Source organism: Thunnus thynnus, chromosome 5 (assembly GCF_963924715.1).
Source record: "Thunnus thynnus chromosome 5, fThuThy2.1, whole genome shotgun sequence".
NCBI classification, from domain to species: domain Eukaryota; kingdom Metazoa; phylum Chordata; class Actinopteri; order Scombriformes; family Scombridae; genus Thunnus; species Thunnus thynnus.
The window spans coordinates 19,584,664-19,595,907 of NC_089521.1; the positions used below are offsets into that span (position 1 = coordinate 19,584,664).

The window sequence follows — 11,244 nt, forward strand, 5'->3', positions numbered from 1 at the left end:
TTTTATATACCCACTGTTCTTTTAAAAGAATTTAAGTAAATATCACTGATTTCCTAATCATTAAAATAAAAAAACTTATGGAGTTGAAAACCACTTGTGATTGAATCCAAGAAAGTACTTTATTCATCTTAGTAGGTCATGCCCTCATCAGACATGGCACCCAGTAAACCACGTGCAGTCTCATCAGAGCACAGACAACTGTGTAAGGATCTTTAGCTTAATCTGTCTTATTCCTGGATGTGAAATCTCAACTCTCCTAAGTGAGTACATCGTGTGCGCATGAGGAGAGGAAATGACAGCGTAACATCACTGTATCTCTATGGCAATCACTTCATTACCACTCATGTGGAAATCCTGGATTCTTGTGTATTTCCTTTCAGGTTAACTAATTGGGGTTTAAAAGCTCCACGAGAATCCTCCTGTGCTTTATATTTCGTTTATCCTAGATCCAAGATGAACATCAGGATCACACATCTACAGCACCTCTGAATCTTATTTCCATTTTCAGATATTGAACTCTGATAAACTTTGCCACCTGTTACAAAGTGATCTGCTGTGATTTGTGGTGTTATTGAAGCATTATGAACAAGAGAAAATGATCATAAAGGCATGTTAACCCTCATACCAAACCCTCTTGTTACTTGTTTAAGCCAGTCATCCTCCATTTAGGAAAATATTGTCTTACAACATAACAGGCAATCAACATGATATAAATAAAGTAAAATCTTCTTTCCACCCACAGGCTCCACCTAATAGCACACACCCTCCAATTTCGTCAGTTGTTTTCATCTGAATCCTCTGAGTGATCAACACAGACTTCTGACAGCTGAGAAAGAGGCGACTGCATGCTTATAAACACGTTTTCTTTTCCCAGCAGTGTAGTGTGCAGCATGACTACAGCTGACCCTCCTACTTTAAATGTGTCTTGCTGTCAGGTCACAATTATGAAGATCATGAGCTCTCAGGATAAGCCGGAGCTGACTGGACTCCTGACCTAACAGCTCAGCTCCTGCAGTGATTAAGTACCTACCTGGCTCAATGCTGTTTGCTGCTGAGATGTTATTCATAGTTGAGGCGATATATCATGTGTTTTCATGGATGTGTGTGATATATTGCGTGTGGTTTCTACATGAGTAATTGCCTGAGCCACACTTTGTAATTAAATCCAAGCCCTCCCTGCTTTTGGATAAAACAAAAAATATGTTCATGGTTTCATGGCAACCTTGTATTTGGCTTTGTGCTTGTATAGCTTAGTGTCACTGATAGGATTTCCCTCACGCCTACTTTAAGAAGTACTCTCAGTATCCCCATATCTTCACTGTCAGCTGCACTAAGTCTGGAGAGTGCCACACTGCAGTCTAAACTGTGATATAATGACCATGAGCTTGTGGTTTTTATGCCGTGCTTATATGAGTGCAAGTCGATCTTGATCCTTTGGGGATTGTACATTCCATGTTTTCCTGTTGTGTTTTGTTGACAGGAAAGTCGAATGAAAGGGAACCAAAGTAACGGAAACCATGTAACAAAAAAAAAAAAACAAACCCCACAAATCCCATTTTTTCTATGCAAGGAAACCAAAGGCATGGTTCATGGTTGGAACCACACCCTTTGGATTTACAAACAAATTGTATTCAAGAACATATGAAACTGTGACATTTCCCAATGTACCACATAACACAAGAAATTAATGTTATCCAAAATATGTTTAATATTTGTATGAACCATATGTATAGTTTACTTACAGCGAGGCGGTCCTTATTCTCTGACTTAATTGCCAAAAACAATAATAATGCACTTGCCTTGTTTGCTACTGTTGACAGGCTAACAAACTCTCCTGTGTAAGTAGCCCCTGAACTTTTATCCACATGACAAACAGTCAGTGCCTCCATATCAGGTACAGGATATGTGTTGTCCCTGTGTCCACTTAAAATCAATACAAGTAGTATGACACAATTTTATCTGATCAACCATAAAAACCTGCAGTACATTATACAACATCTGAAACCCTCCTCCAGCTGCCTTGATATTCTGCCTACAGGCTTTTTCAAAATTGTTTCAAATTGCATGGCCTCAGATCTTTAACAGATTGTCAACACATCGCTTTTCTCAGGTGTCTTCCCACCTGCCCTGAAAACTGCCATCATCAAGCCACTCTTAAAAAAGAACAATCTAGACACTTCACTAATGAACAACTATAGGCCCATATCAAACCTCCCGTTTTTAAGTAATATCATTGAAAAATCTGTTTTTCAACAGCTGGACAAATTCTTGGCTCCAAACAACTGTTTTGTTGTCTTCCAGTCAGGATTTCAACCACACTACAGTACTGAGACTGCTCTTGTTAAGGTGACATACACTTAAACACAGACAGTGGCAGAATTTCAGTATTAGTATTATTGGATCTCAGTGCTGTATTTGACAAAGTTGAACACAACATATTACTAGACAGAGTGGAAAACTGGGTGGGACTTTTTGGCACAGTGCTAAACTGGTTTGAATCCTACATAAAGGACAGGGACTACTTTGTGTCTATAGGTAATCAAACATCTGAGCAGACAAAAATGACATGCAGAGTTCTCCAAGGCTCCATTCTGGGGCCTCTTCTGTTCAGCATCTACATGCTCCTACTGGCTCAGATTATGGAAAACAGAAAAATACCACAATTATGCAGACAACACACACATTTACATGACCATATCACCAGGCGACTATGGTCCAATACAAGCACTGAGTGTGTGCATTGAATAAATCAATGATTGGATATGCCAGAATTTTCTTTAATTAAACAAAGATAAAACTGAAGTAATTGTTTTAGGAGCCAAGGAAGAACAATTAAAAGTCAGCACTCATGTTCAATCAATAATGTTAAAAACCACAAACCAAGCCAGAAATCTTGGTGTAGTCATGGACTCAGACCTGAATTTCAACAGCCAACAATTACAAAGTCAGCCTACTATCACCTAAAGAATATATCAAGAATTAAAGGACTTATGTCTCAGCAGGATTTGGAAAAACTTGTCCATACATTTATCTTCAGTAGACATGACTACTGTAATGCTGTCTTCACAGGTCTCCCTAAAAAACTGATCAGACAGCTGCAGCTGATTCAGAGCACTGCTGCTTGAGTCCTAACTAAGACTACGAACGTGGATCATATCACTCCACTTCTCCTATCTTTAGACTGGCTTCCTGTCTGTCAAAAAATAATTTTAAAATACTACTGTTGGTATATAAAGCACTGAACAGCTTAGTGCCAAAATACATTTCTGATATGCTGCTACATTATGAACCATCCAGACTTCTCAGGTTGTCTGGGACAGGTCTGCTTTCTGTTGCCAGAGTCAAAACTAAACATGAAGAAGCAGAGTTCAGTTATTACGCACTGCATATCATAATAAACTCCCAGAAAACTGCAGGTCTGCTGCAACTCTAAGCTCTTTTAAATCACAGCTGAAGACTTTTCTGTTTGTGGCTCCCTGTTATTATACCAAATTTGAGGATTATTGTCTTACCTTGCACTGTAACTTTTATTCTCCTGTTTTATCTGTCTTATTCTATTTTAACTTATTTTTATTTACAATTTAACACTTTTAATTGTATTTAAATATCTTTTTACTTTACCTTGTGTTGCTTTTATATTCTGTCTTGATGACTTTTATGCTCTATGTAAAGCACTTTGAATTGCCATGTTGTTGAAATGTGTTATACAAATAAACTTGCCTTGCCTTGCCTCACAGTAGAGGTTTGCTTTGAGTACAAGAGTGATACAGATTCTGTCTGTAATTGCAGACTTTTGACAGCAGAGATCACTGCAATCTAATAGAACAGACACATTTAGACCCCAACATTTATTTATTTATTTTTATTCATGAGTTTATTTGTCAGGGACGATGCAAAAAACATTGTAACAGGTTAAAATAACATGAGACAGATGTATTGCATATAGGATTTCTAGCCAAAGTCAATTTGTGATCCCTGTCCCTGGTTAGGCTTTGTCTACTTAAAAATAGTCATAACATATCATTACCAGAAATACATTGGTTAAACAGAGCTCATAATAAATAGTAACATTCTCAATAACAACAGTATTTACATCACATAACAATCAATTTATATGTGTTGCGTAGGTGTGCATGTGTGTATGTTCCTTACTTCATGGCAATGGTGTGTTTGTGTGCATAATAGTTATAGGTGTGCGTGTCCATGTACATACATGTATAGTCTTTATGAGTATGTATGTATGTTTGTTTATCTGTATGTATCTGTTCCTCTATCAGTGTGTAGATGTCCATGTGCATGTGTGGAGGTGCAGGTTTAGTTTTCTTTCAGCCAGTGTTTCACCTTTTCATTAAATGTTTTCAGATCAGTTTGTATTTTTATTTCTGTTGATAGGGCGTTCCAAAAATGTATCCCTTTTACTGAAAAAGATAACTGAAAGTGGTTTTGCGCTGTACCACCCTACAGTTGTCATTTGCTGATCCCCTAGTGGCAATTCTACTGGTGTTTATTTTTGTTACATATCGACAAAGTACAGCTGGGGCGAGATTATTCACACATTTAAAAATCAGGTTGATAAAAGAAAACTTGATGAAGCTGTCATAACTAAGTAACTTGTACTTTTTTTCAGAATTATACAATGGTGCCATTTCATTTGTTTTTGATCCATTATTTTCAGTGCTTGTTTGTATAGTGATGTAACAGGTTTGACAGTTGACTGTGAAGCCTGACTCCATAAAGTAACACAATAGGATAAATGTGAAAACATTATGGCATGCATAAACAGTTGAGCTGCCTTAAGGGGTATGTAATGTCTTATCATTCTAAAACAGTTCAGATTCATCTTTATTGTCTTGCATAGCTTTTTAACATGTTTATCAAATTTGTGATGGGACCTAAAAATGTAAAATCCCTGACTTCCCTTATTTCCTCTTGATCTATTTTGATTGTAAACTTATCTTTTGTTTTCCTTCTCATGGAAAAACACATTGACACAGTCTTTTTATGATTGTTTTTGAGCCACTGAGCCACTGGGATACACCCTCCATTTAAACTATCAAAAGGTCCAACCCTTACCCTTACCCTGAACTGAACCCCCATCAGACAGCACACATTAATCACGTGCAGTTTAATGAGATTACAGACAACACTGTGAGGATCTTTATTTCAACCTGTCTTTTTCATGGATCTCAAGTCTCACCACTCCTAATGATGTTAATATTTGTATCTATGTATAATTTTCTTACAGGCTTGTTATGACTGCATGAATGATACAGATTGTGTCTGTAATTACAGTCTTCTGACAGCAGAGGGCACTGTTGTTTAAGAACTAACATATTTACAGTTTACCCCCCAGAGTCATATTGCACTCTGACTTACAATCCTACTTGCCTAACCCTAACCTTGCCTTAACTTTAAACCAAGTCTTCAGCCTAAAATTTTATGATTGAAGTGAGAAGAGAGAGAGACAGATATACAGATATATATATATATATATATATATATATATATAGAGAGAGAGAGAGAGAGAGAGAGAGAGAGAGAGAGAGAGAGCAGTATAGGAGTGAAAATAAGACTAGCTACTATTATATTAACTATATGAAAATTAAGAACAAAAGCCATGTGAAAGGCAGAGGTTGGGTATTTACATTCATTTTTTACATTTACATATTGTCTTATATATATGATGGCGTATCTATTGTACGTTTATCATGCATTGTAGTGTATTGTTTGAACTGGGAAACAGACAGACATGGCAGAGTTCATAGTGCACCAGACGGTGGCAGTATTTTAACAGGAAACAAGTCTCCTCAAGTACTAACACTGATCCATGACTCAAATATATTTATTTATTTATCTAACTAAATCTAATACTAACAGCGTTTATCTTAAAATAATATACTTTAAGTCATAGGCTACGCAAGTGACTTATACACACAAAATGATAGGCCTGTATGTACATACTTTGTGCAAATTCTGGGTAGGTAGGTTAAGAAAAACAAATTTGTCTTAAATCTTTAAACGCTTTGTATCAGTTGTAGATGCCACTTCCGGCTTATATTCTTTAAATGAATGAATGAATCCAAGCGTCACATAGCTTAATGATGATTTGTTTCAATCAAATACAATCAACTAACCTGGACCAGCCACCTGATGTGGCTCAAGTATTTGGGGCTTTTCTCTCATTGGACATTTTTCAATTCAGCCTTTTCATACTTTTTCCTATTTCTTTATTTTATTTAATTCAAGATAAATACTAATATATATTAATATTGCAGCATTGTCGAAAACTGTGCCTGTAGCCTGATAGTCGCAGCACAACTAAACTTAAAATCTTTGTTTGGAAACTCTTGGTTGAGTCCTTTGATTAAAGACAATAGGCTGCAGCCAGACCGAATGAGGTCAAAGATTAGGCTTGGGTCGGGGTAATAAATTAAACATCGGTTCCTAAATTATGAATTTTCTTTGAGGGTGGAGGACGCGGAGCTTCTGTATCTTTAATAGTGAGGAGCGAGATGGGAGAGGCTGCGCGTTCACGGTTCCTTTTCTCGCTCCTCGGCGGCGGGAGCGCGCAGTGGATCCCACACTCGCTGGAGAGGAAAAAAGCGCCGTCGGACTGCAACAGCGACTTACCGGGAAAAAAATGATCCCTCCACCGCCCTTCATCAACGCTGTCGAGTTCCGCAAAAGTCATGTGAAAGGATCCACAACATATGAGGATACGAGTTTTTTCGACCATTAAACTTGTTTCAGAGGATTGCAAACTCCGAGAGTGATTTATAAGACACAGGAATTGAAGTTAACATTGGAAAGGTAAGATGATTCAGTAGTTTATAATGTGTGAAAATATGAAAAAATACTGACCTTGTGCAGCATCTTCCAAATCAAAGCTAAGGAGGAAGAAATCGCCAATAGCCTTGAGGTTCATTGCAACTCTCATTAATCACAAGGGCATCTTTTCATGAGCGCAAAAAAGCTGCTCTGGAAATGAATTGTGGAAACATTGTATTTTAACTTTTGCTGAAAGCAAAATGTTTTGGTTAACTGCAGAAATAAAAGGTTCATAAAAGATTGTGTCCTCTGGTTTATGGAGACGCGCTCAGGGCAGGAGAGAGCACCTGATCCTGAAATTGCTGCAAATATGACACACAGCATATGTGCATATGTGCTGTTATTAAGTGCATGGATGTCCAAAACACCAAAAAATTATATGTTGTTTTTGTGCTGTGCTTTAGGGCAAAGTATCATGTCTTGTCATTATGCATCTGATGCTTTCAGTCAGATTGTGTGAGAGCAGCAGTTGTATTCTCACCAAGTGTTTTCAGTTTTTGTTTTTTATGAGTTTGTAGTGCAATGTTGAGAGCTTTGATGTCCTATTAAGAGGCATCACTTACCTAGTAAAACACATTTCAACTGATATGAAATGTAAAGCTTTCACTATAAATTTCTGCTGGTGCAATGGACATAATGGATGTTTTATAAATGTCTGATAACAATTTGACTCTTGGCTAATTGTTAATGGATATTTGCAGGCGCAGAAAATGGCGAGAAGGCTTCTGCAGCTCCTTGCCTTGTGGACTACTGTGATCGGCATTGTTCAGTGCTGTCCAGAGCTCTGCAGCTGCCAGGATAAATTTGCCCACCAGTTTGCAGACTGTGCTTACAAAGATCTGCTGGTGGTACCTGTGGGTCTACCCTCTAATGTTACCACTGTGAGCCTCTCTGCTAATAAGATCAAATTACTGAAAAGTAAAAGCTTCATCAACATCACTCAGGTCACTTCTCTCTGGCTTGCCCATAATGAGATAGTTACCATAGAGACGGACACCTTGGCCCCCCTGATTCAGCTCCGCAACCTGGACATCAGCTACAACAAAATTGTGAACTTTCCTTGGGAGGATCTGCACAACCTCACTGCCCTGCAGCTTCTGAAAATGAACAACAATGAAATGGTGAATCTTCCAAAGGATGCCTTCTCTACACTCAAAGACCTGAGGTCGCTGCGCATTAACAACAACAAGTTTACCACCATTGTGACAGGTACCTTTGATGCCCTCTCTTCCATGTCGCACCTTCAGATTTTTAACAACCCCTTCACATGCTCCTGCAACCTGGAGTGGCTGAGGGATTGGATCACAACAACTAAGATTTCTGTTCCTGAGCCAAACAGTATTTTATGTGAGGCCCCTGAACACCTGAAAGGTATAATGGTTACAAAAATCCCCACGCTGAACTGTAAGGCCCCTACTGTCACAATAACCTACCAGCCAAACCTTGAGAACACAGAGCTCTATGAGGGCTCCATGGTCATCTTAACCTGCGAATCAAAAGGAAGTCCCAAACCACAGGTCAGCTGGGAGGTGAATGCAGGAAATCAAAATGTTATATTCCCCTTGCCCTCCACTGGAGAAATAAATGATATGCCAATCAATGATAAAACAACCAACAATCAATTTCTCGTTTATGGAAATGGCACGCTCATCATCCCACGTATGAGTAAAAAGGAAGATGGAAATTACAGCTGCTCTGCAGTGAATGATTTAGGAAAGGCAGAGAGCAGTGTTAAAGTGGCTCTGGCAGGCACCCAAAAACATGCCAGCAAGTCAACAGTCGATTCTACAGTGGACAAGATCCGCCCGTCTGCTAACAAGCCTACAGAGCCTAAGACCTCCAAAAACAATGTGATCAACTGGGACAAATCCGAAGAAAGGACAAAGATTAGTCCTGGAGGCTCATCAGATAAACATGATGGCATAGGGCAGGTTGATGGTGATTCAAAGGACCGCACCTTTGCAAGCAAGTGTGGTGTGAGAGATAGCAGTGAATACATCTCCAACCATGCCTTCAACATGAGCTTGGAGGACCTGAAGCAGTACACTTTTGATTTTGGTGTTATTGCGCTGGAAGTGTCGGAGACGGAGGCCAAAGTACAGCTGAATCCGCTGCAGCTTCCCAGCAGCAAATCCAACCTTCATCTCAGTCAGACTGAAAATTTGGAAACAGTGAATAAAGAGCCTTTGGGTCTGTTCCAGTCCTCATCTGGTAAAGCCTCCCTGGACATGCTCTACCTCTGTGTAAATACAGGTAATGGACACTCCATGGTTCAATGGTCCAACATAGCGGAAGGGGTTAATTCCTACCGCTTCCACGGTTTACAGCCTGGCACCAATTACACACTTTGTCTCACCTATGGGGGGCAGGACTGCCAAGTCCAAGTTGTCTTCACAACTAGGAAGAAGATCCCCTCCCTGCTTATCATTGTAGTTGTCAGCATCTTCCTGCTGGGTCTGGCAACTGTGCCCTTGCTGGGGGCCACCTGCTGCCATTTATTATACAAGTACCAGGGAAAGACCTACAAGCTGATCATGAAGGCTCAGAACCCGGATCAGATGGAGAAACAAATGACTGGAGATTTTGATCCCAGGGCATCTTTTGTGGAGTCAGAGAAAACCTTCAACCCCAGCGAGTTGGGCGAAGGGGAGGGAGAGGCCGACGGAGACGAAGGAGACGGAGAGGGAGAGGCTGAGGGCAGCGTGGTGACAGAGTCCATCCCCGGATCCTCATCCAAAACCAACCAAGAGGAGTTTGAAGTGGGCTCAGAGTACAGTGACAGATTACCGCTGGGAGCAGAGGCAGTCAACATCTCGGAGGAGATCAATGGCAACTACAAGCAGCCAAGTCGCTGAGCTCCGCTGATGTCTGCGAGTATATTGTAAAATATTTTACTTTCAAGTAGCCTACATTCAAGCAGGTAACTCACCCACCATTACTATACGTGAAAACAATGGCATCTGATTAAAAAGGTGGCTCTTTTTTATTTTTTACCTCAGAAAGTACTCCGTCATTCGCTGAGATTGTGAACTGATTCATGTGACATTTGTAGTCAGCCGTAAGGTTACAATGCAAGCACACATTTCTACAGTTTATCAGACCTCAAAACTGGACAGGAAAACAACAAAATGTTCCCTTTCTGCAGGACAGACACAGATGGGCATGGGCACAAATTGTGCATAAGGCGAGACGCGGAGCTCGTCGGAGTTAAGCGTAATTTGAGGGCAAAAAGTGAAAAGTTTTATCACCGAGAGCACAAAAAAACAAGCAAAAACTGCAATATATTTATAGCCATTTGAAATTAACTAACATCAGGGACCATTGCTCATTCTAAGCTGTGTGCGTATGTGCAAGGCTGTGGATTAGCCCTCTCTCTCTCTCAAAAAAAAAAACAAAACAAAAACAAAATCTAAATACGGCCAATTATCATCCTCTCAGGTGTCGGCGCTCCGGCTCCACTCTGCTCGTCCACGGATTTTATTAATCGCAGATTTGGAGTCTTTTTTAAGTTTTTAACTGGCAAATGATATTGTGCAAATATTTGGGTGAATTGCGCCTCAGAGCGCACACAGAAGCGCCCTGCCCGCTGTCCTGTGTGCCTAAAAGGGACATTTCTCTTACAGCTGTGTTGTGCTTGACATGAAATCCCTGGTTATTTACCGACAAATGTTGTTTCACGTAATGTAAGGCTTTAAAAATGTGCGACTGTAACCTCTTAATCAACGGGTGCTTGCTATACTCTCGCTTTTTACAATGAACGTGTCCATGGCATGTCACACGTATTTCCTTGTGTGGTTCTTATTAGTGTAGTCTAGAGGACTTTAGATGTTTACTGTCAACCTGTGATGTAAAGCCATGTGAATTTAAATGATTCTTTTTTACGACGGTAAGTAAGTTTTTATGAAGCCTCAATAAAAGGGCGCATGTGTGCGTCAGGCGGCTTCACTGTCTTGTAATTTGATGCATAGTGAGTTTTTGTGAACTATGTTGTAAAGCGAAAAAAAAAACAACCCGTGACCTTTCAGGATTTTTTGATATAATTTTATGTAAGTGGAATTAATAAAACATATGAAACAATACAGGCTATTTTCTGGATTTGTCTCTGATTTTGCGGACACAGATTATGAGAAGAAAATGAATTCAGCCACATTTTCTCCTAAATTCACCTGAAATAAAGAAATTACATTTATAAAGAGGGTAATAAAATGTGAGATCATCAATCCAAGTTTGAAATTATTTCAATCAAGACTTTATAAAGGAATTTTTAAAATTTTATATCTTTCTTTAGTATATGTTTCATTTGGTTGCTAATTTTTATAAGATCTCGGTTTGACTTCTTTGTCGTTTTTTTAACAAAAGAGAAAAAATCTGAGAGGCTATTCCTGAGATTGTCGGAGCTGGAATATGTTTATGAGC

The 11,244-nt window shown here is 39.3% G+C and overlaps 1 protein-coding gene across 1 annotated transcript; it reads left to right on the forward strand.

Moving 5' to 3' along the window:
• The first annotated feature begins 6,532 nt into the window (after positions 1–6,532).
• Positions 6,533–10,905, forward strand: islr2 (immunoglobulin superfamily containing leucine-rich repeat 2). The gene is made up of 2 exons (XM_067589850.1): positions 6,533–6,810; positions 7,530–10,905. The coding sequence occupies exon 2, from the start codon at positions 7,539–7,541 to the stop codon at positions 9,681–9,683; it is 2,145 nt and encodes a 714-aa protein (XP_067445951.1). The 5' UTR covers positions 6,533–6,810; positions 7,530–7,538; the 3' UTR covers positions 9,684–10,905.
• The last annotated feature ends 339 nt before the right edge of the window (positions 10,906–11,244 follow it).